Below are 26,814 nucleotides of genomic sequence, written 5' to 3' on the forward strand. Positions count from 1 at the left end.
CAGCATCGCACTGAATCGCAAAATATGGCCTGGTCAGGAAGGGGGTAAAATCTTCCGGTCTTAAAGTGGTTAAAAATATGCTCATTGAGATTTTTTTTGTCAAAGACATGTAGCTAAATACATTTTGGCCTAAATATATGACAAAAATTTAATATATTTGGATATTTTTTAACTGTCAAAGTAGAAAATTTAAGTTTTTCACAAAATTTGCACTCTTTTTTTATTACTATCGCAAAAAATAAAGAGCACAGAGTTGATCAAATACCACCAAAAGAAAGCTCTGTTTGTGGGAAAAAAGGATGTAAATTTGGTTTGGGTACAGCACTGCATGACCATGCAATTGTCAGTTAAAGTCGCGCAGTGCCAAATTGAAAAAAGTGGCCTGGTCATTAAGCAGCCAAATCCTCTGGGGCTAAAGTGGTTAAGTAGTTATCTCACAGCAGCTCAGCTCCCCCCTAATCCTCTTTCCAGAGCACCTGTTTGCACTTATATTAGATGTTAGAAAGCTGTAGACTCCCTGCCAAGAAAGGGGTGCTGTTGAGCTGAGTTACCAGAAGAACCACTTGAACTTAAGCACTTCTGTTGTGAATATTAAGGATTAATTGCTCCACATTGGCTGCAGCTACAGGGGTCAGTAAGTGCCGGTTTTAGAGCTTATTTACGCTTTGATGAAAATGTTAAAATAAGTAAATAACCCTAACCTTGCCAAAGGTTCACTTTAAAATTGCATCTTAAAATGATTACCAGATAAAGGTATCTGATGCCTTATGCAATGTTAAAGTGATGTAATGGTTTAAAAAGAAAATTCTATTCAAGTATATTTTGGTACCTTCTGTTTTTTTTTTTTACTGTGATCCGACTTCCTGTTAGAGGTTGATTATATTCGATTCTTATGGTTCCACAAAATGTAGGACACTGTAAAGATTAATGCACAAGGCTTGCCTCCTTTGTCTTTTTAAATATAGATCCTTTGACGTGTTTATTTAAAATACAGAATGTTTATGTATTCTTACAAGGTCATTATATTCTCCTTCAATTGCTTAAATTAAAGGATGAATAAATTCAGTTCAGCCAATATTTCCTTTAAAGCTTAGGTCCTCCATGTCCCGTTTTATTATTATTATAATACAAGATTTATATGGCGCCAGTGTGGCGCAGCGCTTTACATTGCAGAGGGGGGACAGTACAATTACAATACAGTTAAAAGCAGAAGGAATAGGAGGACCCTGATCACAATCTAAATGGAGATGTTGTACAATAGGTAATAGCGGCGGGGAATGATCTAGTGGAGGTGATTCGGGTACAGTTTTTAGGTGGAGGTGGGGTAGGCTTCCCTGAATTAGTGAGGTTTTAGGGATTGTCTAAAGGCAGACAGGGTAGGTGCTGACTGGACATGTGAAAATAGTGATAAAGTGCGCTATCCAAGGAAATGCATATATGACATAGCATACCTTAAAAAAAAAAAAAATCGGGGGGGCGTGTCCGGACGCTGGCCGAGATGGCCGCATGAAGAGGGAGCTCCGTTCCAGCCACGGACTAATCCGCTGCCATCCACTCACCTGGCCTCCGGATCGGCGCACGGACTTCTACTCCCGGAGCTGACAGGGTCTAGGGAGCCGGCCATCCTCCTATTTTGCCCATCCTGACGGAGATCACGCCGGACCGGCGCCTGCGGCCTACCCGCGCCATCGCGGCCTCCCACGCCACCGCGGCCTACCCGCGCCATCGCGGCCTACCCACGCCACCGCGGCCTACCCGCGGCATCGCGGCCTAGCTGGATCCGGGGACGGTAAGAGACATCCGAGGCAGTCTTCCCCCGATGGCCCTCTATTAGCCGCCAGGCCGGCTGTGCAGCTGGGGACCCCGCTCTCCGCGGTAGGACGCTCCAGGCCGCCGCTGTCCGCCATCTTGCCACCCACCCTACACCCACCTTCTGCACTGCGGAGTCCTAGAAGACCCACCTAGCCACAAAGAGATCACTGGGGGTCCCATCCTCTCCCCCCCCTACTGTGTTGCTGCTGATCTGAGACACGCTCTGCTTCTCTGGATTCCCACTGCTGAGGGAGGCTGTGGCCTGGACAAGGTTTCTTTGCTGCTGTTGCCCTGCAGAATATTGCTCGCAGCCCCTGCAGAATATTGCTCACAGCCCCTGCAGAATATTGCTCACAGCCCCTGCAGAATATTGCTCACAATCCCTGCAGAGTATTGCTCACGGCCCCTGCAGAATATTGCTCACAGCCCCTGCAGAGTATTGCTCACAGCCCCTGCAGAGTATTGCTCACAGCCCCTGCAGAGTATTGCTCACAGTCTCTGCAGAATATTGCTCACAGTCCCTGCAGAGTATTGCTCACAGTCCCTGCAGAGTATTGCTCACAGTCCCTGCAGAGTATTGGTCACAGCCCCTGCAGAGTACTGCTCACAGCCCCTGCAGAGTATTGCTCACAGTCCCTGCTGAGTTCCCCTCAGCCTGACAAGGACCTATCTGCTGCTTCTGAGGCTCCTCAGCTACATCCTCATAGCTCTGCAGAGTATTGCACCAGGCCTCCACTCCTTGCCTCACGAATACCTGCACCGGATCATCTGTCTCTCTGCTCCTCTTTTGCTGTGGATTGCTAAGCTCAAACTTATCCTACATTGACAGACTTGCACTACCTGCCCGTGTCTTCACTCCCGTGTGGATTTCATTGCAACTGATTTGAAGACACTGGTCATGCGGTGCTGAGCCACGAGATCATCCGGCTCCAGCAGTTACGTGTTAGTCTAGCTACACCTACCATATACATGTCGGCGGGCAATTCCCACCCCGCCGACCCTTCAGACCTTCAACAGAGCTCTATGCAACGTTACCTACTGCGCACTGCGCCAACGGAACCCCGCTCCCCTAGACCTGACAAGATGGCGACCGGTCGCGCGGTGGGTAAAACTAAACCCCCCCCTCCACCGTCTCAGCCGGCTTCCCTTAGTGTGGATGCGGGTTGTGCGGATCGACCTCCTTCTCCAGCAACGTCCTCTTCCTCATCTCTCCTGCCCAGCTCTTCTGCACTAAATGGGGGTCCAGACGCCCCGGATTGTGGAGGAACCCTCCGGTCGGAGGCAGCTTCCCTTCTCTCGGCCTTCAGGTCGGACTTCGACTCCTGGGCCTCTAAAATGGAACTCTCCCTGCATGCTGAATTAAATGCGATCCGTCAGCAGATTTCCACTACTGACTCCACTGTTGCCTCCGTCACCGCTACTCAAGCAGCCCACGAGTCCCGCATTTCCGCACTGGAGGCTGCTTCCCGTGACCACCTCCGCCGCCTGCGTCAGCAACAACTTCGCGTTGACGACGGCGAAAACAGGAGTCGCAGGAACAACATTAGGATTCAGGGTCTCCCTGAGGCCACCTCTGGTACGGACCTTAAACCCACTGTGACTGCCATTCTCAATCAGGTTCTCGGTAGAGCTCCTACCACAACCATCGAACTAGACAGGGTGCACAGAGTGGGGGGCCCAGGAGGTAGGGGTGATGATCGTCCCCGTGATGTGTTATGTAGGGTTCACTACTATACCCTGAAGGAAGAAATAATGAGGAAGGCTTGGCAACAGGGTCCTCTGGACTTTGATGGCTCCTCCATCCACCTATACCCCGACCTATCCCGCAACACCCTACACATGCGGAGAGTGGTCCGTCCCTTACTGGACTTGCTACGCCAAATTGGGGCCACCTATACATGGGGGCACCCCTTCAGCATTAAAGTTACTTTCAACTCCAGGAAGTTTGTGCTGGCGGATCCTGATCAACTGACTGACTTCTTCTCCTTCCTGGGACACACTCCAGTGGACATTCCGAACTGGCTGGATCCTCCTGCTGAATGGGTGCGACCACAGACATCTGGCCCTCTTCCTCAGAGAAGAAGGCGCTCCCGCTCACGCTCTGCCATACCCAGGAGTGGGGCCCGCCGCCCTCAGTCCCCGGAAGCTTGATTACCGCATATACCGCACTCTACACTGACTATCCTGATGTGACCGGACCCTATCTGTTGACCCTCTGTTTTCCCTCTCCCGCTCTACCATGCTTCTCTCCACAGCTACCAGCCTTAACCGTCGGAGACTGACCTTACTTCTGCCCTTTGCTATTGCTATATCTGGCTGGGGTTTGAGGGGGTTCCGGAGAGACCGTTACCGCTGGGGATTTCTGGTCCACCAGTCCTTAGTTATTTTTATGTTCCATGTTATTGGTATTACTTGATATACAATGATGATGCTTCCTGTTGGTGACAATTTGTGTATGTATTTTTTCTCCGTATTTACTGCTCATCGCCCCATGGCTTCCTGCACTTACTGTTTTAACCTGCCCTTACCCCTGCCCTTTGCTGTTATCCTGACCAGCTGGGGTTTGGGGGGGGGACACCTGACGCCGCATGATTCCGTTGGATCTGGTCTTATCAGATAGTATTTCAATTGCTATTTCGTTGTTGATCTCCCATATGTCACGAGGTTGTAACTTTCACCCCCAAAAGCCGCAATTCTACGTCTTTCCCATTCTCCCTGTATTGAGCTCTGATATTGTCAAATTTTTTTTTTTTTTTTGGTGTATTCCTAACTGATTCTTTTAGGTCTGCTGTGTTGCCGGACCCACTCATGTGCTTCTAACTCCCTCTTCACATTTCCACCCCCCCATAGGTTGAGCACGGTTCTGTGCCCATATCGTATGTAACGTACGGTGTCCTGTACTCAGGCACCATAGTTTCCTTGGCTCCTTTCCTGGAGTCCCCCTTGTCTACTCCTCAGTGTACCACTTAGTTTTCCCCTCCTTTTCTTCTCTATTTTTCTTTTTCTTTTCTTTTCCTATTTTCCAGGTTTACCTACTACCCTCTACCTGCCCGCTCGCGTTCCACTATGGCCCACACGGTAAGTGCTCGCCCCCGACTTACCCTAGGCTCCTATAATGTACAGGGCCTCAATATAGCTTCTAAGCGGGGGCAAGTTCTATATCATATGCATAAGCACCATGTCAATATCTTGCTACTCCAAGAGACTCATTTTTGCTCCGACTCTGTCCCTGCTTGCTCCAACAGGTACTACAACCGATGGATTCACAGTTCTAATCCGCTTCAGAAGTCCAAAGGGGTGTCTGTGGCTTTTCACAAATCCCTGCCAGTCAGTGTGGTTGACCAGGTTACGGACCCACAGGGGAGGTACGTGCTAGTTAAGTTTGCACTCTGGGGGACGACGTACACGGTCGCCAACTTCTACTTGCCTAATACTAATCAGGTCGCCTCGGCCTTGCGATACCTTGAACTGCTTGCGAGGTTCGCGGAGGGGAGGGTCATCCTGGGTGGCGACTTCAATCTTCCTTTGGACCCGCTGCTGGATACCTCCTCCTCTCGCTCATCCCTCTCCTATACGAAGTTACGCGCCCTGAAGCGTGCCCTTCACAGCATGCGCCTTGTTGATGTAGGGAGGATCCTCCACCCGACCTCTCGGACCTACACTCACTTTTCGTCGGCCCATCAATCATATAGCAGGATAGACTATTTTTTCGTGGATCATGCTTGCCTTGATTGGTCCCCCGAGGATAGCGTTGGGACATTGGTCTGGTCCGACCATTCCCCGATCTTTCTCACACTATCCCCCCCGGATACTCCGCTGAGAGAGTGGACCTGGAGGCTTAATGACTCTATACTGGCGACCCCGGGCTGTGTGGACACGATCTCCACTGTCGTTAACCATTTCTTTTCGGACCACGCTGACGACCCTACGCCCCTTCCTTGTCAGTGGGAGGCGCTCAAAGCAGTGCTACGGGGTACCTTTATTCAGATGGGTACCCGGCTTAAAAAAGAAAGATCAGCCTCCATTGCAGCTGCGACTCTAAAGCTCCGCGAACTAGAAACGAAGCACAGCCAGACCCCTTCCGATGCCATTCTAGCAGACCTCTCTATGGCCCGCTCCCAACTTAGAGACCTATATGTGGCCTCTGCCCACACGTTTGACCAGAAACTGGCCCTGCACAGATACAAGTCCCAGGATAAATGTGGACGCCCTTTGGCTGGCGCTCTCCACCCACGCACTGCCTCTACGTTTATCACCCAGATTCGTGACCCTACAGGGTCCCTGGCGACGACCCCAACACAAATTGGTCAATCCTTTGCAACCTACTACCAGTCGCTTTACAATATTTCTGCGTCCCTACCCCAGGGTGCCCCAAGGGCCTCCCTCGACGACAAGGCCGCGTATGTGTCGACGACCGCCCTCCCATCCTTGCCTGATGAGGCCGTATCAGACCTAGAAGTGCCGATCTCAGCTGACGAGGTTATGGCGGCGATTGCATCCTCCCCTACTGGTAAAAGTCCTGGCCCCGATGGCTTTACTGCTAAGTTTTATAAGGTGTTTGGCTCCCTTCTGGCCCCTTTTTTAGCCCGGGTATTTAACTCGATTCCGGACGGCTCTGCATTTCCACCTCAGACGTTGGAGGCCCACATATCTCTAATTCCAAAACCGGGGAAAGACCCCGCCTCGTGCGCCAATTACAGGCCTATCTCTTTGATTGGAATTGACCTTAAACTCTATGCTAAGATCCTAGCGACCCGACTGAAGCCTTTATTGCCAGACCTTATCCATAAGGACCAAGTGGGCTTTGTCCAGGGCCGAGAAGCTAGGGACAACACCCTGAAGACCCTCTTGCTTACTGATTATGCCCGCTCCCAAGCTGTACCCCTATGCATGCTGACAGTGGACGCGGAGAAGGCCTTTGATCGCGTGGACTGGCATTTTTTACGTCTTACCCTGGAGCAAATCGGTGTAGGCCCGTTGATGCTAGCTAGAATTATGGCCCTCTATAAGTCGCCTTCCGCTAGGCTCCGAATTAACGGTTCCCTGTCCCCTGCTTTCAGCATACACAACGGCACGCGCCAGGGTTGCCCCCTATCTCCGCTCCTCTATGTCCTGGTTATGGAACATTTGGCCGTTGCACTTCGCAACAACCCCAATGTTTGCGGACTGACCATTGGCCCCATACATTCTAAGCTGGCACTGTTTGCCGATGACCTACTGCTCTATATCACTTCTCCTCAAAAGTCCCTGCCCGCGATCCTGACCGAGTTCCGCAAATTTGGCCTTGTGAGCAACTTTAAAGTTAATCACTCTAAATCGGAGATACTAAATATCTCCCTGCCTAACTCAACTCTCCAGCGTATCTCGGATGCTTATCCCTTTAAGACGGGATCCTCCTCCGTTCGCTACTTGGGCGTCCAGCTACCTTCTGACCCGACACGACTCTTCGCTGACAATTTTGCCCCTCTCTTCACTAAAACCCTATCTGACCTATCTACCTACTCCACGAAACGCTTGTCCTGGTTTGGGAGGATCAATGTTCTGAAGATGGACGTTCTACCTCGTTTTTTATACCTCTTTCAAGCGCTTCCTATCCACATACCTGCCTCCTTCTTTGACAAGCTACGCAAAGCGCTCTCGAGATTTGTATGGTTTCATAGCCGACCCCGCTTAAAATATGCGACTCTCACCCTTCCAAAGTCTGGAGGGGGCACTGGTATCCCAGATTTCGCTCTCTACCATCGAGCGGCGACCTTGACGCGCTTAGTGGATTGGTTTCACAATGCCCCAACTAAACTGTGGGTGCAACTTGAACACCTTCTGGCCCCTTTCGATCTCAGGGCACTCCCCTGGACCCCGGTGCATCTCCGTGGCCACACTTCTTCCTTCGGCGCTTTAACGCGTCAGACCTTGCGGGTCTGGGATTGCCTGAATAAATCGGGACGTCTGTCAAGTCCTCAGGGCCCCATGACACCCTTCTTTGGATCCCCAGCATTCCCTCCGGCGGCCTCGTGTTCCAGATTTGGCCCCTGGAGTGCGACGGACCATCGACGGGTGGCCCAGATTCTCCGAGCTGACCCGTCCCTGTTGATTTCTCCTGCATCCGCCACCACCAGTGGTGATCTTGTGAACTGGCTGCAGCGCCGCCAGGCCCTCTCCTATATGCACACTCTGCCCTCGTTGACTGATGTTAGAGGAGATCCTTCGGAGTTGGACTCTATCCTGCTCCAGGATGTTCCCCCCACGCACACGGTGTCTCTCTTATACTCCTTGCTACTGCGCACCCTCCGCCCTGACCCGCCGACATATACTGCTGTCTGGGACAAGGACCTGGGCCGAACCCTTTCATCTACCGACTGGCACAAATGTTTTGCGATGACCCACTCGCTGTCTCCTGCTACCCAAGTTCAGGAGAAGGGGTTCAAACTCTTAAGCAGATGGTACAGGTGCCCTTCCTCGATTGCCTACATTGACCCAATCCAGTCGGACCAATGTTGGCGGTGCTCGTCCTCGAGGGGAACGCTTATCCATATCTGGTGGGAATGTCCCCAGATCCATGAATTGTGGACAGGAATCATAGCTCTGTATTGCAGGCTCCAGGCGACCATTGTTCCTGCGACGCCGGAACTGGCCTTGTTGTCTTTGTTACCCGGTTCCTTCCGGTCGATCAAGAGAGACGTTCTGAGGTTTTTCTTGGCGGCTGTTCGGACGGTGATACCCAGACACTGGAGGACCAAGCACGTACCCTCTAAACTTGAGTGGGCTCTGGAACTGGATCGGCTTAGGGACATGGAAAACCTGTTGGCGCGGGAGGGGGGCAGGGAGGACCGATTCTCTGCTGCTTGGAGGTCCTGGGACATGTTTCGGTGTTCGGATGCCTTTCAGTCCTGGCTCGGGACGTCTGTGCTACCCGGTGCTGGGGGGCAGTAGTGGGACGTGGGGGGCCCCTCCTGATTTCATCCACCTTCTTTTTCCCCCCTTGGCATACCTCTTTACATTCTCCTGCTTTATCCCATCCTCTAAGCTCTTTTCCCCTCTCTAGCTATATCATTGACACCATAAGGCAATTCTCTTTGTTTATTTGTTGTTTTTAGGTGTTTCTTACTGGAAAACCGAGATATTTAACAATGCCTACCACACTTTCCACATTCTTCCCAAGTGACGCCAACCATGAAAGTGTTTGTACCGGTGTTGGCCTTTCTTTGATTTTTCTCTTATTTATGTTAACACCTGACACCCCAAGTTGCTGTTATCTTGTCCTTGTGCTGCTGCCAGGTTCTAATGGACCTGGCGATTTAGGTTCCATATTGGCACTTATTGATGTTGATTGTTGTATGCATTTACTCACGGTTTACTTTATGTCATTCCTGAACAACTTATTTTACTGTATGTTTCATGCTCCATGCTTCTCCCCTAACTCTGTAAAACCCTTCTCTTTCAATAAAATAAGATTGAACTAAAAAAAAAAAATCGGATATATAAAAAAATAATTAAAAAGCAAAAAGAATGGGTAATGTATCGATAAAGGTAAGTAAAAATACACACACAGGAAATTGATAGATAGGCTGATAGGCTTTGATTCCAACCATTAAAGTGGATTAGATGCTCAGGATTTTTTCTGCCTTTGTCATCTTTGCCAACGACAACATCAACAACCAATCAAACTACAACTTGCTGTAATTTGATTGTTAGGAATAAAAGGATGCCACATCGTTTGATGGAAATGAAAATGATGAACCTACAGAGGGCTGAATTCCAAAAATTAAAGTAAAAAAATTATGCAGGACACTTTTTCTTAACCCTTTAGATGTAATTCACAATTTACCTTTGTTTAGGGGTCCAAGGTAAATGGATGATTTTTCATACCTATATTCACAATCCAGTGTTTACATTGTTTTTGATAGAGGTTTTAGTTACTTTTGGCATACCCTCATTGGTATTACCACATATTATATATACCAAACACGTAGTTTATTGCTTCAATTTAGACTTTTCTCAGTGGTGACTTTGACCGGTGTGTATGTTTTTTTTTGCTTTTTTGCACATGAACTTCCCCACTTATGTAGTACATAGAGAGAGGGTGGTTTTGTATTTTATTATTTTTTGCACATTTGAGCCATTTTTTGGTACTTCACTAGTTGTTTTGGATTATAGTCTATACCGTTTCTGAGGAGAGTAACACCATCCCTTCATACACATCTCATCAGCTCAAGATTGAATACATTTCTACCATTAGCCTCTAATCTTGCTTTAAGGTCACTTGTTCCTGTGGACTATGTCACATTGTTGTGACAATGTTGAAGACCATCTTTTCCACTTTAGCGAATCATGTAAATAGACTAATATCACTTTATTGTGTCCTCATAGGTTACTCTATCAGCTCGCCTAGATTGTTCTAGTTTTGACCCCCTATCTCGCTCAATATCTCTCCTTACGTTTATGCATTGAATATTATTGCTGGTATGAGAGACATTGCACGGGGTCTCTGTCCTTTTCCCTCCTGTGAACCTTGGACCTTTTTTGTTATTCGTGATTAAGCCTTGAGATTGGAATTTACCATACAGGGTTTTTATCACGCACGATCTCTATCCTCCCCACTTAAGCTTACTTCCTGTCTTTCAAGACATGTTTTTTAGTTTTTTCGTACTACATATTTTAAAGAGAATTCCAATAACTAATAAAAAACAAAAATATAATGAATAACAACATTTTTAACCAGGGGATTAGGCTTTTGTAGGATTGCTCGTGGCAGTTTGTCATTTTTTCTTTTTGCATTTCCTTTTTTGCATTTAATATGCAACAATATTATTTTTATTTCTTTACCCTTTGTTTTTAGTTTCTATTTACTTTTTGCACCAGTACATGCATACCCATAAACTGTCTATTGGTTCTCATTATTACTATATCACACGTGAAGTTCCTGTCTATGGGTGGTTTTTAGGGAAGTGGACTTATGCCAAATGGTGCCTTTTTTCATTTACTTGCCCCTTTAAATTTTCTGAGTGGTTTACCTACATTAATATTCAGACGGCTGATGATGGTATTTATTCCTCTGCCACCAGCAGACCCTCGTCTACATGATTAAGCCCCGGGGGCGGACTGAAACATTTTGGAGCTGTGGTATGGATGAACTGAGCTGAGGCTGCTTTTCCGAGTGAGGTGTGCGGCGGTTGGGCTATCTTGTCCTGTTTTGTAGTATGCTTTGGGTCTGGTCGGACCTTTCCTCAGCCTGCATCCTCACTGATCAGCAGCATTCAACTAACCAGACTTTGGACCCATTGTCAGACCTTACGCTGGTGCAGTGGGTCCTGTGCTCCTTCTGGTGCACTACAATGCCCGGACTCATGTGGCAAGAGTATGCAGCCATTTCCTGGAGGATGAAGGAATTGATACAATTGAATGGACCCCATGCTCGCCTGACCTAAATCTAATAGAACACCTCTGGGACATTATGTTTTGGTCCATCCGACGCTGCCAGATTGCACCTCAATTTATGCAGGAGCTCAGTGATGCCCTGGTCCAGATCTGGGAGCAAAATACCCCAGGACACCATCCATTGTCTCATTAGTAGCATGCCTCAACGTTGTCAGGCAGCATACAAGCACGTGGGGGCCATACAAACTACTAAGTACCATTTTGAGTTGCTGTAATGAAATTTCAGCAAAATGGACTTGCCTGCTGCATACATTTTTCACTTTGATTTTTGCGGTGTCCTTGAATTCAGCTTTCTGTAGGGTGATAACTTTCATTTCCATCAAACGATGTGGCATCATTTCATTCCTAACACATTACCCAGTCCATATCAGTATAGATATCCAGCATGAGATTTCTCCCCATTGAGATCTGATATGTCCTTTAATTTTTTTGAGCATTTGGGTATTTAGATATGCTGTGTGAATGGGAACACAAAAACATTTATATCGGGGGTTTCTCTACTGACTGCAAAAGTGGAAATGCACCTTAAACTTACAGTTCTAGAGTTACTAGGTGAAGGCGGTGATTCATTTTTACGCATAGGCATCACTTTGGCTTTTTTTTTGCCAATCCATTGGTACCAAGCCAGTCATGAAAGAATTTCTTAAAGGAAAGGGATGAGTAACAAACAAAGGAAATTACAAAATTTCAAATGTTTCACAATGGCTCAAAACAGAAATTTAAAAAACAATGGTTTTTATTTTTTCCATTTCTGAGCCATTGTGAAACATTTGAAATTTTGTAATTTCCTTAGTTTGTAAACCATCCCTTTCCTTTGTATACACTAAGATGAAGGAATCTCTTCTAGCTAAGAGACGTTTCTGCAGAGTGGGCACAAACCATCCAGTGTTGCCAAGGCTTTGAACAGTGAAAAGTTAGTAAAAACAAAGCCTTGGAATTTGCAGATAATAGATAGAGTACATTCCACAGCATAATTTGACATCCGGATTGCAATTATTACTTTACAAGGGTGGCTACCAATCAGCTTTGAATCACAAAATGGCTTAAAAAAAAAAAATATATATATGTATAAAAAAAATATATAAACAATATATATATATATATTAACAATATCTTGTTAATATATATATTAACTTTTCTTTGCATTCCCTCTTATCTATAATGTCATCTGTCAAACAAATAATTAAACTAGAAAGCCTCAATTTGATTGTGGCCCTTGTATGCAGGCCCGGACTGGGACAAAAAATAGGCCCGGGCATTTTAGACTGAGCAGCCCGGGGGGGGGGGGGCGTGGCGGGGGGGCGGCGTTCGTCGGGACAGTTGATGACAGGATTTTAGGGCTGAATCGACTAAATCGATAATAATCGATAATTACAATCGTTGTCAACGATTGTCATTATCGATTAGTTGCTCCGTCAATTAGTTGTGCTCTTTCCCCGCCTGTCAGCGAGCTCCGTCTGCTCTGTGAAGCCGTCGGCTGCATTAAGACCCCGTTCACACTGGGGCGATGCTACTTGCCGGGGCGACCTCACAGGTCACGGTGCGCAGCTCGCACCGCGACCTTGGAGCGGCCGGCACGGACTTCATATCATTGAAGTCAATGCAGGTCGCTCCGGGTCGCCCCAAAGAAGCTCTGGATCCTTTTTCTAAGTCGGAGCGACTTGTGTTGCTCCTATTAGAACGGGTGCACAGCTTCTCTATGTCAGGCGACCAGGTTGCCCCAGTGTGAACCGGCTCTCACCGTCTCTCTCACAGCTCTGCACTTCCGTGACCTCCCTCCTTCCTCCTCCCTCTCCTCTCCGCCTTCTTTGTGACGTCAGTGAGGGAGTGAGTCAGATCAAAGTAAGGGAGAAAAGAGAGGACAGAAGCAGCAACAGAACGTTGAGTGCCGAGCTTAGTGTTACAGTGTCCTGTCAATGCAATGCAGCCCACCAAAAAATAGAATAAAAGCTTATCCAGATAAAAGAGTTAATATTCCTTATAAAGTGCAATATTATAATAGAAAAATAAGTGATTAAAAACGTCCATATAGCACATATAGGTGGTCTTTCTATGCTGCCTATTTCATATCTATGGCTGACATGGATGTTTTTATTCGCTTATTTTTCTATTATAATATTGCACCTTATAAGGAATATTAACTCTTTTATCTAGATAAGCATTTATTATATTATTTACAGTATATAGGAGCTTAATTTAAAAAAAAAAAAAAAAAAAAGTTTTGGTATAAGTCCCGGTTCACACTTGTGCGATGCGGGAAGGCTGCGAATATGCAGCGTGTTCCCGCATCGCATCCGCACATCTGGCAGTTCACACTGCCATATGCGATACGCAGGGGGTGTCAATGAAATGTTAACGACACCCCCAGTTTGATTGCATATCGCAGTGCGATCTGACAATTCGCACAGAATCGGATCGCACAAGTGTGAACCACTATGCGATCCGATCCTGATGCGGCTGAAAAAAAGGTTCATGTGCGAGTTTGCTGCGGATGCGCTGTGAATTCAGCCATACAAAGTGTATGGCTGAACTCGCATACGCACATCAGATCGCATGTAATTTAGGAGCAGTGCACTCTGAATTACATGCGATCTCGCAAACCGCACAAGTGTGAACCGGCACTAAGTGCCGGTTCACACTACTGCGGGTGCGCTGATCGCATGTAATTCAGAGCGCACTGCTCCTAAATTACATGCGATCTGATGTGCGGATGCGAGTTCAAAATGTGCACCTGGCTGTCACATCACATGTAACAAGCAAACTGGCATGGCACATGTTTTATAGCAGCAGCCAGTGACAGTGTGTGTCTAGCGGTTTTGAAAACAGCTACACACGGTCACTGCTAGAACATGTGCCATGTAAGGAAAGGGCACAAAGACAAACACGACAACACCGCTGGGATTTGTGGTTCTGGCCTCCGGCAGAGCATGGTTCACTTCTGGCTTAGCAGCAGGCCGGCCGCAAGTGTAAAAAACAGATAACAGTCAGCTACAACACTTTCACTGCTAGAAACATGTGCCATGCCAGTTTGCTTGTTACATGTGATGTGACAGCCAGGTGCATATTTTCAACTTGAAAATGTGGACCTAGCGGTCACATCACATGTAACAAGCAAACTGGCATGGCACATGTTTTCTAGCAGTGCTGTGACAGTATGTAGCTGTTATCTGTTTTTTACGCCTGCGGCCTGCCTGCTTCTAAGCCAGAAGTTCCAGACCAGAACCCTGCTCTGCCGGAGGCCACCCAGAACCACAAATCCCAGCAGTGACAGTGGTGTGTGGTGTTGTGTTTGTAAATTTTGCTGCTGCCCTTCTTTCCTTACCTGTTGTTGCTGTTGTTGAGGCCTTGGCTCCTGTCCTGGTCGTGGGTGGTGATGGTGTTAGTGTTGTAATGCAGCTCCAGGGCAGGCACTAGTAGTGACACTTGACACTCTGGCTCCTCCACACACTGACTCTGACTCAGTCACTTCTGTCAGTGTGTGTCTGCGGTGTGCGGCGCCGGCGACTGCTCACTTCTCCCTTCTTCCAATGACAACAAGGCAGCATGGGGTCCCCTCCGGCCTCTAGCTCCACCCCCGGCCTTAGTCACATGACGCTTCAGTCACACGGTCCACCCACCGACTCCACCCCCTCCTGAGCTACGCTGGATGCCGCTGCGGAGCCGGCTGCCAGCTGAGCCAAGTTAGCCAGGAGTGGGGAGTCGGGACTCTGGGATAGCAGCGGGCGGTCAGATTGCCGTAATGCGGGGCCCGGGCAGTCGGGGACAGTGGCGGGGCGGGCGGCCAGATTGCGGTAATGCGGCGCCCCTCAGACTCCGCGGAATTGGCCGGGGAGAGGCCAGCAGCGGCAACGGCTGGACACTTGTTCCCATTATAATGCGCCCGGACTCAGAGCGGAGGCCTCGGCGGCCCACCGGGCATATGCCCGCTGTGCCCAATGGTCAGTCCGGCCCTGCTTGTATGTAACATTATAATGGTTCTTATCCCCCTATATACCACTTGCAATCATTCTTTGCATTCAGAAGACACAGGGCTTTATTTATTAAAACAGGAGAGTGAAAAATTGGGTGCAGCTGTGCGTGGTAGCCAATCAGCGTCTACCTTCAGCTTGTTCAATTAGGGCCCTTTCACACAGGCGGACCGTTCAGATCCACCTGTCAGTTTTTTTGGCGGATCTGAATGGTCATCCCGTGCATCTATATGGGGCATCGGATGTCAGCGGAGACATGTCCGCTGACATCCGATCCGTCAAATCTGGACGCATGGAAACCCTATTTTCTATCCATCCAGCAGATCAGATCGGATCGGATGAGAACGGACAGACGGTCCGTTCCCATCTGATTTCCCCCATAGAGGTGCATGGGGACCTGACAGCTGTGTCTCCGCACACAGCACGGAGACACAGCTGCCATCCTCCGTCTGACGGACTCCGTGTTTTTTTTTTTTTTAAACATTTGAATTATAATTTTACAACATCGCTCTTGTACGTATTGATATTTTGGATGCTGCGTTTTGCAAATGCATTTAGACACGTTTAGATGTTACGTAGTAAGGTTGAAAAAAGACACAAGTCCATCTAGCTCAACCAAAAAAAAATAATAAAAGAAAACCCAACCATACAATCCTAGGAGTGTGTTTATGGAAAGTTTGATCATCCTTCCAGAAGTGCATTTGTGAGGTCAGACACTGATGTTTGTTGAGAAGGCCTGGCACATAGTCTCCACTCAAAGTCATCCCAAAGGTGTTCTTTTGGGTTGAGGTCAGGACTCAGGCCAGTCAAGTTCCTCTATCCCAAACTCGCTTATCCATGTCATGATGGACCTTGCTTTGTTCAATGGTTAAAATTATTTGGTGGAGGGGGGATTTTTGTGTGGGGTTGTTTTTTTTTAGGGGTTGTGCTTGGCTCCTTAGTTCCAGTGAAGAGAACTCTTAAGACGTCAGAATACCAAGACATTTTGGACAATTTCATGCTTCCAACTTGTCCAACATCCGTGGTTGACCTCACAAATGCTCTTCTGGAAGAATGGTCAAACATTCCCATAGACACACTCCTAAACCTTGTGGACAGCCTTCCCAGAAGAGTTGAAGCTGTTATAGTTGTAAAGGATGGACCAACTCAATATTGAATCCTACAGACTAAAGCCCCGTACACACGCAACGATTATCGGCCGACCGATCGTCCATCTTTTGTCCAGAGTGGTGTTTTGTTGGTTGGAATGTGCCTAGACTGCACACGAATTTTCTCGCCCAACAAAAATCTGCTTCAGAAGTGATGTCATGTGTTGGATTGCTTTCTTTGTGTTCTTTCTTCTCTCAGCATGCCCAGACTTGCTCATAAGATTTTTCCCTGTCGAAATCTGTACTGACTGCACGAAAATCGGCCGTGTTTTGACGACGGACAAAAATTTTATAGCCTGCACACCAGATTTTTTTCGGCCGAAAAGTCAGAGTCTGTTGTCGGAAGCATCATACTAACAAGCCGAAAATCGGCAGATCGGACGTTGGACGAAAATTCCCTGACAATTTTCGACGCGTGTGTACGGGGCTTAAGACTGGGATGCCATTCAAGTTCATGTGCTTGTAAAGGCAGGCGTCCCAATACTTTTGTAATATAGTGTACATTTAGATACTTAAACTAGGTGCATTAAAACAAAAAAAATATATATATTTGTCTGAAGGTCAGCTTTATGATGACAAATGAGTGGCCATTTTAAAAGTTAGTGTTAGCTAGATGATATTAGATATAAAGTGACTAATTTATCTGTCGTCTGGTCATAAAAATGGTGACCAACCATCAGATTTACCATGTTAACAAAAGATAAATGAAAGTGGCATTAAACCCAAAAACAAACATTTAATATATTGCAGCTCACCAATCCTTAGATATTTTGGCAGCATTCATTTTCTTTTTTCGCTGCTTCGTTTCCTTTATTTCCACCTGGTGATTTGCAAGTAACATGCTTCCTGTCTTAGGCTCGGTTCACACTAATGGTGGCCATACCCCCCCACTGGCCGGCTCTCCCACTTCCCCCTTACGCCGGCAGCAGCCGCTGCTAGTGTGGGGGGAAGTGGATGGATAGAGAGGGGGGCTGGTATATAGAAATATAGAAATATAAACAGAGATCACAGTACTGATCGCTTCTGTATTCATTAATCACTGACACATAGTAAACTGTGTTTACTATTTGTCAGTTTGTGAATGAAATATAGTAAACATGGCTTACTATATTGCATTTTACGAATAAATGGGAGTCTTTATACAAGCCCCCCCCCCCCCAAAAAAAAAAAAAAGTAAAAAAATAAATTTAAAAAAATATAAAGTTAAAAAAAAATTGTACCTGTACAAAAAAATAAAAATAAAATAATTAAAGTCGAAAAAAAAAAAACCCCAAAAAAACATAGTAAGATCCCTTTCACACGAGTTCTGTGAAGCAGATACGCCTGCTCAAGCTGGGGATCTGTCTGCTATGCAGAGCGGACAAGGACACAGCCCACTCTCAGCTATGTGGCGGTTGGATAGAAACGGATTACCTATACGACCGGACAGATGGGGAATAGATACCCCACCCATCTGTTTTTGGCAGACAGGATCAGATAGTGGCGGGTGTCAAAGGACAGGAAGGGGTGGGACAAATTTAGATGGGGGCACCCGATTTTAGTCTTGCCTAGGGCAGCACAAAACCAAAATACACCACAGGGCAGTAAATCATGACATACGAAATAGGTAGTGTGGAAAGGGAATGTACACCATGGTATACAGAATGAAGTGTTGCAGAATAATAATCATACAGCATGGCATAAAGAATGAGGCATTGTGGAAAACAGCATGTTATATGAAGTGATGCATTGTGGAATATAGAATTTACAGCATGGCATATGGAATGAGGTATTATGACATCATAGCTCCCAACTGTCCCTGATTTCATGGAACAGTTCCTGATTTGGAACAAAGAATCTCTGTCCCCAGAAGGTTTACCCCCTTCATGACCAGGCCATTTTTTAGGATACGGCACTGTTTTACTTTAACTGGGATGCTCTGCCCAAATAAATTTGATCACCTCTGAGGTTTTTATTTTTTGCGCTATAAACGAAAAAAGGCCGACAATTTTGAAAAAAAAAACTATATTTAAAAAAATAAAATAAAAAATCAAATTGATTCATCAATTTAGGCCAATATATATTTTGCTACATGCTTTTGGCAAAATAAAAATCCCAATAAGCATATATTGATTGGTTTGCACAAAAGTTATAGCGTCTGCATACTATGGGATACCGCTTGCCCTGCTAATCGGCTCCCGCTGTGTTCAATCACAGTGAAATCTGGTTGCTGGCGGTGCACTTGCACGCCACAGACCTGGAAGAGCAAAATCCCATACCTGTACATAAGTTCAAGCAGGAGGGCTGCCACCCTGCAGTATAAATACATATGGCAGTTGACAAGTGGTTAAGTACTTCTTCACTTCTTCTTTCTTCACAAAAGAATCGGGGGCCTACACTAACCCAGCTTGTAATGCAAACTAAATAATACACCTCAGGAAGTGCCGCCATGGCTAACAGAAGATAGACTTAGAACTAAACTAGAGAAACTTAACATAAATAAATCACCGGGACCGGATGGCTTGCACCCGAGGGTTCTTAAAGAGCTCAGGTGATTGCCAGACCATTATTCCTGATCTTTAAGGATAGTCTACAGACGGGTATAGTGCCAGCTCATTGGAAAAAAGCCAACGTGGTACCAATATTTAAAAAAGGGCCGAGATATATCCCGGGTAACTATAGACCGGTCAGCCTAAGTAGTCTGCAAGATTTTGGAGAGAATGTTAAGGGACCACATACAAGACTTTAGTAATTAAAACAGTATTATTAGTAGTAATCAGCATGGATTCATGAAAATTGTTCTTGCCAAACCAATCTATTAACCTTCTATGATGAAGTGAGCTGCCACCTAGATAAAGGTAAGCCTGTGGATGTGGTGTATCTGGACTTTGCAAAGGCCTTTGACATTGTTTACCACAAACGCTTACTGTACAAACTAAGAAATGTAGGTATGGACCATGGACCTGGATAGAGAATTGGCTCCAGGGGAGAGTCCAGAGGGTGGTGATTAATGGGGAGTACTCGGATTGGGTGGGTGTGGAAAGTTGGGTCCCCCAAGGTTCTGTACTGGGACCAATCCTGTTTAACTTATTCATACATGATCTAGAGGAGGGGATATCTAGCACAATCTCAGTATTTGCGGATGATACTAAACTAAGCATGCCAATATCTTCTATGCAGGATGTGGAAACCTTAAGAGCAGACCTGAACAAAATAATGGGGTGGGCAACTACATGGCAGATGAGGTTTAATGTTGAAAAATATAAAGTAATGCACTTGGGCGTCAGAAACACAAAAGCAAGCTACTCACTAGGGGGGAAACCTCTGGGTGAATCTAAGTTGGAAAAGGACCTGGGAGTACTAGTGAACAACAGGCTTGGCAGTGGCATGCGATGCCAAGCCGCTGCAAGCAAAGCCAACAAAATACTGGTATGTATAAAAAAGGGGATTCACTCCAGAAATAAAGAGATTATTCTCCGACACTACAAGACTCTGGTCCGGCCGCATCTGGAGTATGCAATCCAGTTCTGGGCACCGGTCCTCAGGAAGGATGTGCTGGAATTGGAAAGAGTCCAGAGAAGAACAACAAAAATAATTAGGGGAATGGAGGGCATCGCCTATGAGGAAAGACTACAAGCACTGAACTTATTCTCTCCGGAGAAGAGACGCTTGGGGAGGGATATGATATCAATGTACAAATACTGTACTGGCGACCCTAGCATAAGGAACAAACTTTTTAGAGAAAGGGAATACAATAAAACACGTGGCCACTCACTAAAACTAGAGGAAAAACGGTTTAACCTTAAAATACGTAAGGGGTTCTTCACTGTCAGAGCAGTAACGATGTAGAATTCGCTTCCACAATCAGTCGTATCAGCACAGCATGGGGCATCGATAGTTTCAAAAAACTATTAGATGGGCACCTTAAAGACCACAGCATACAGGGGTATACAATGTACGCTTAACAGTAAACACACACACATCATAGGTTGAACTGGATGGACTAATGTCTTTTTTCAACCTCACTAACTATGTATATAAAAGTATAATGGTGCTACGCCAAAACTGTGTGCAATGCATGCGATTTTAACATTGTAGTGTGGCATTATAGGGTTTAATCATATGGTGAGGAGATAACATAACACCTCCTCACTGCCTGTCAAATGCCCTCTGTAAAGCACTGTGACTGGAAGGAGGGAGCCTGAGATTGGTACAGCTGGGATTTCTGCAGATCCTGACCTTGAGTGGAGGACAGGTGCATTGCTTCCCAGGTTGGTAGCATTCCTAACACAGGAAGAAATTGGCTGGGCATCAGAGCGGTGGGAAAGTGGCCGGATATGTCCTAGACAATGCTCCGCCACCTGAAGCAAGCCTCTATGCTGCACAGAGCTTCAGCTTCTCAGGCTCTCTCCTTCCTGTTCTTGCAGCTTTCCACATAGACATCTGTTAGCATGCCTCTCTGAGCCTGTCAGCTTCCTTGGTGAGGAACCTGACAGGCTCAGAGAGGCAAGCTGACAGTGGAGGCATCGAGGGCCAGATAGGGACAGCCAAAGGTCCTGATGTGGCCCTGGGGCCTCAAATTTGGCTAGATCTGTGTTAGAGGGTGGCTATGTTAATTCGCAAAGGTTCCACTGTATTTAGGAATGTAGCCACCCTCTCTTGCTCACTCCCAAGATGGACTATGGACTATGGATTTGCTGTGTGCATAGAGCAATGGAGGCAGTAATATACAGCAAGAAACAATTTAATGAAAAATAGATTATAGGGTCATTAACTAGTGGATGTGTATGCATGGTTTTTGGAGGGATAAGGATATTGTTAAGTGTCACTTCCAAAACCGGCCTATAGCAGAATGACAGCTAAGCGAGGATTCCAATGTTCTGACTGGACGCCATATGACGTCCTTCAAAAAAAGCCGTTCACGCGCTCCCTCGGCGCGACAATCGGTGATGTGTCGCTCGAACACACCGCATCTCCAATCGTGGTAAAGCGCCTAGGGGGGGGGTCTGCGCTGATAATCAGTGCATTGATTATCTGTGCAGCCTCATCAGGGATACCCGCCAGTGCGCCCACCAGTTATGCCCACCTGTACCCATCAGTGATGCCAATCAGTGCCCAGCAATGATGCCTGTTAGTGCCACCTATCAGTGTCATCTATGAGTGCCCATAAAGGCTGCCCATCAGTGCCACCTCATCAGTTTCCATCAATACAGCCTATCAGTGTCATCTATGGGTGCGCATAAAGGCTGCCCATCAGAGCCACCTATCAGTGCAGCATATTAGTGCCTCCTTATCAGTTTCCATCAGTGCAGCTTATCAGTGCAGCCTCATCAGTGCACATCAATGACGGAGAAAAAATACTTATTTAAAAGATTTTTTAACAGAAACTAAGAAAAACTTTTTTTTTTAATTTTTGGTATTTTTTATTTGTTTAGCAAAAATAAATAACCCAGTGGTGATTAATTACCACCAAACGAAAGCTCTATCTGTCTCAAAGAAATTATAAAAATTATTTTTGGGTACAACATTGCATGACCGCGCAAATGTCATTTAAAGTGCCAGGGTTTGAAGCGGTTAAATACACAGAGAAATGATGCTGAGAAAACTTTCTTACAGGATATTGTAATATTATTATATTGTTGAACACAGTCTGACACGGCAGCTGTTTTTTAGTGTATTTACACAAACTTTATTGCCCATTCCTCACTTGCCATAGTCCATCATAAAACAAAAACTCCTATGGCGTGATGTTGTAAAAAACACTTTATTAAAAACAGTAAAATCCTTACATGCATGCCTGCGGTAACTGGCATAAGATGGCTCGCTCAGGACAATATTTCTGTGGATTGTGGCTTCACTAACAGGAGGCGCCACCAATGATAACCTGTACTGGCGTATTGACGTCACCTGTTTAGCCGCTCAATGTGTTCCGTCAATTGCAGACTTTTTCTAGATTTTTATTAGAATCACTTTGAAATAGTATTGGGATTTAAAGATTGAGAGTGGATCAATGTGAATGATAACTGACTGCAATCAAATGCCTATTTAAAATACATGAATATGGGAATGGTTTTACCATCTAAGGATTTTTAATTCTGTTTCATCATGTTTGGCAGACTGTACCACGAGCACAATGATCTCTACTGCAGCAGTGCAGCTTGCTTGGTCAATGAAGGAGCAGCATCATGCCTCCTGTCAGCATGTTCCCTGTGAACACTGCTGTAGTAGAGCCCCAAGTGCTGGTCCTCCCTCCATCATACATGTTGTCATGTAAGGAATATCAGGATATTGACTTTAGGATACATTTAGATACTTAAATTAGCTGCATTAAAAGAACATATATTTGTCTGAAGGTCAGCTTTATGATGACAAATGAGAGTGGTCATTTTAAAAGTTAGTATTTCCCAGATCAGGGATCCTCAAACTACGGCCCTCCAGCTGTTGCGGAACTACACGTCCCATGAGGCATTGTAAAACTCTGACATTCACAGACATGACTAGGCATGATGGGAATTGTAGTTCCCAAACAACTGGAGGGCCATAGTTTGAAGACCCCTGACCCAGATGATATTAGATGTCAAATGACTGATTTATCTGTTGTCTGCTGTTACTCTTTAAATCTGCAGTTACTCTTTTTAATCATTAGGGGCAGTACAACATAATATATGAAATAAGGTAGTGTGGAAAGGGAATGTTCACCATGGTATATGGAATGAGGTGTTGCAGAACAGGAATCATACAGCATGGCATAAGGAATGAGGCTTTGCGGAGTACCACATGTTAAATAAAGTGATGCATTGTGGGATATGGAATTTAAAGCAAGGCATATGGAATGAGGTATTATGACATCATACCTCCCAACTGTCCCTGATTTTGAGGAAATGTCCCTGATTTGGAACAAAGCCCCCCTGTCCCGTTTTCCTCCTCCATATAGCTGTATATACAGTAAAATGAACTAAGGCCTCTTTCACACAGCCGCTCCGTATATCCGCAAATCATCCTATTTTTTTGCGGATGATTTACGGACATAATGTAAGTCTATGGCATTGCGGATGTCAGCGGAATACCATCCGCTGACATCCGATTTTCTTCCTTTCAGTTCTGTTCCGTTTTATGGAACGGAACAGAACCCTATTTTTCCTCCGTTCAAAAAACGGGAAGGAAGGAAAATCGGATGTCAGCGGTGTCATCCGCTGACATCCGCAATGCCCATAGACTTACATTATGTCTGTATATCATCCGCAAAGGGATGGGATGATATGCGGACATACGGAGCGGATGACACAAGTGTCATCCGCTCCGTGAAAAAAAAAAAAAAAAGTCCCGCAGCGGAGCTAAAAACCGGAGCGGTCGTGTGAAAGAGGCCTAAGTATCGTTCAAAAAGTGTTCACAGCGCTAAACCTTTCATCCAAATTCTAAATTTCTGCATCTCTAAATTTCAAAAGTATAAAGGAATAGCAGTGGTTAAAAAAAGCATGTGTGTATAATTCTCCTTTAGGGGAGCATGGAAGGGGGTGTGTCCTATGCCTACATACTTTTGCTAATAGGTGCTCCTCATTCCCATCTCAAAAAGTTGGAAGGTATGTGACATAGGGATTTACAGCATGGCAGGGGCATAACTACAGGGGTTGCAATTGCAACTGGGCCCCCGTACTCCAGGGGACCTGTGTGGCTCCCCTGTACACTTGGATAGGAGGGGCGGCAGGGGCAGCATGTAGAGAAATCACTGTCCTCCTTTTTCCTCCTGTAGCTGCAGGAGGAAAATGGAGGAGATTGGTTCCTTTGTATGCTGCCCCCGCCACTCCTCCTATCCAGTTCACTTGTGTTCTGCTGTCTCTGGGCCCCTGTGTGTTCCTCTGGTCCCCCCCCCCCCACTGTGCTCCCTCCCGTCTCCTGGGGGCTGCTGCAGGGGATGTGTCACAATAGAGAACCAGGAAGGGGTCGGGGTCGGTAAATATGTAATTTACCAGCTCCTTCCTTTTCTGAATGGACAGAGTCATAGTCAGTGACATTGTAAAAAAAATAAAATAAAATGATAAAAAATAATACAATTAAAATACCAAAAAATAAAAACTAATGACACCAGTGGGTGAACTTCCAGGATTGCAAAGGTCACACTTGCGACCGGGCCCTGGCATTCCACCACCGTGGGGAGGCCCCAAGATGGCAGGAAGGGGGCCCACTGCAGAACTTGTGAAAGGGTCCCGCTGCGGGACCATAATAAAGGGCCCCACAACGAGAGTAAAGGACCCCAGGATCAGTGGGAAGAGCCCCAGGCTTGAAAGGAAGGGCCCCGGCCAGGGGTCCGGGGGGCCCTTCATGGTTTCTTTCCCTGAAGGTTCTAGTTACACCTCTGCAGCATGGTATGTGGAAAGGGGCAGTTAGGCATAGAGAACCAATAGCACGGCAAATGGAATTTGGTTTGGCAGCACAGGAGATACACAGCATGGTACAGGGAATGAGGGGGTGCGGAATAGTGAATATACAGCATGGCATATGGAATGAGATGCTACCGAATAAGGAATGTACAGCTTTTAATACTGAATGAGGGGGTGTAGAATAGAGAATGTACAGCATTGCATACAGAATGAGGTTTAGTGGAAATGGGAATATACAGAATGGCATATAGAGTGAAGGAAGTGCAGAATAGGAAAAGTACAGTATAGCATACAAAATTGGGTGTTGTAGAATATGAAATTGCATATGGAATATAATGGAGCATAGAAGAAAGTTACACCATTGCATATGGAATGAAGGAGTGCAGAATAGAGAATGTACAGCATTGCATTTGGAATAAGGTGGTACAGAATAAGGAAAGTACACCATGACATATGAGAAAAGGCATTGCGATAAAGGAAATGTAAATCAGAGTGAGGTGGCAGAGTAGTTTCCAAGCACATTCTAAAATGGCTTACATCCTCTCATGCTCAGGCTAACCCCAAACATAGGCGGTCAGAACCCGGAAGGAAATAAGAGGCTCCTGTTCTGCCAGTCACACTGCCAAGCCCATTCATGCTTCCATTGGCGTAGGTCCAGCACATGTTTTGACAACTCCACCTGTTCATGCTTTCAGGGTAAATACAGAAGCCAGCAGAGAAAATCTTCTACTACTTGCTTCTTTAGCTGCAATCTGCATGTCGTCTGTCAGAGCTGCAGAGGACGAGTAGTGAAAGATTTCCTCTGCTGGCTTCTGTGTTTACAAATGACAACCACATCTCTGAGTCCTGCACTTGCCTCCCACTGACAGAGAGGAGGGAGTAGAGTTGAAAAGCAGAGGCAAAACTCTAGCAGCCATGCAAGTACTGAAACATTGCATGGCAGACATATGCATGACCATGGGCAGCTATGGTGGTAGTTGTACCACTGATTGGAAGACTATGGAGGGAGGATAGGAAGATTTATTTTGAAACTTAACCTGTTCTTTAAAGTGCATCTACTTCCAAGAACAAAAATGTAAAATTTGCAATGTATCAGTCATCAGATCTGGTGGCTGCCTTAGTTGTTTTTTCAGGCTAAAAACCTTTTCTACAAGTACTGATTAAACTTGTTGATCCTACTATAAATCTATTGTGCCTTGAACGTTTTGTGCGCTGAATAAAAATCTCATCACCAGTTTTGTTCTACAAACTCCAACACCCCTCTTCTTTGTTATGGGGGGGAGGAAATGTTTGTAGTCTAGATCAGGAGAGCAGCCTAGGGTGACAATACTACTCCTCCATTGATATAGTACAGTGAGTAAGCGTTTTCATCCTAGTACAAGAAGTTAGTTAAAAAAAAAAAAAAAAAAAGCAATGCAGCTACAACATCTAAGAACTGGTAAGCTGCAATAGAATACATTATAGTTTTTAGGTTTAGATAAACTTTTTTTGGGGGAGGGGCATTATATAAACATACAATGAAAGCATATCCGCACCATTGCACTTATATTTTTCTTGTTCTTGCATTATTCATATTAAAGGTCCAAAATTGGCATAGAAATTCCTAAAGAAGTTGGAAGCATTGATGTTTTCACATGCCCAAGTAAGTCTGCTTTTTTTTTCTATTTTTTTGCTGGTAAATCAAAAGAAAAAGAAGAAGAATTTGTTATCAATACTTGCTGTAATTTTCTTTTCCTCGTGTCAGCACAGTAAATGTTGACTCCACTCCCCAACTACAATAGGACAACCCTTATTAGGTAAAAAAAAAGAGGTGGCAAATAGCCAGAGGTGTTCTATATAAAGACTTTTAACGGAATAAAGTGAGATATGTGGTGACATGAGGCAAAGCTAGGAAATTACAGTAAGTACTGATAACAGTTTTCCATTTTCCTGTCTTGTAATGTTAGCACATAACAAGACTTAACTAGACCTGGTACTAGGAAGGGTCTATCGTTGAGATAGTGATACAATATCTCACAAAAGTGAGTACACCCCTCACATTTTTGTAAATATTTTATTATATCTTTTCATGTGACAACACTGAAGAAATTACAC

At 45.7% G+C, this 26,814-nt stretch overlaps 2 protein-coding genes across 4 annotated transcripts in view; both read left to right on the forward strand.

Annotated features, from left to right (window-relative positions):
- Nucleotides 1–26,814, forward strand: part of LOC309567476 (NXPE family member 4-like) — a gene marked incomplete at both ends in the record, with an annotated part of 285,167 nt that overhangs the window by 165,054 nt on the left and 93,299 nt on the right. The window lies entirely within an intron of this gene.
- LOC309566425 (NXPE family member 1-like) overlaps nt 1–26,814 on the forward strand; it is a gene marked incomplete at its 5' end in the record, with an annotated part of 132,193 nt that overhangs the window by 84,100 nt on the left and 21,279 nt on the right. For all 3 annotated transcript variants that reach the window (XM_082271566.1, XM_082271567.1, XM_082271565.1), the window contains one exon: nt 26,301–26,362. In XM_082271566.1, coding sequence (XP_082127692.1) covers nt 26,301–26,362 — 62 coding nt within the window. The remainder of the gene's footprint in view (nt 1–26,300; nt 26,363–26,814) is intronic.

The sequence above is a fragment of the Pelophylax lessonae genome (assembly GCF_965119305.1).
Source record: "Pelophylax lessonae genome assembly, chromosome: 11".
NCBI lineage: Eukaryota > Metazoa > Chordata > Amphibia > Anura > Ranidae > Pelophylax > Pelophylax lessonae.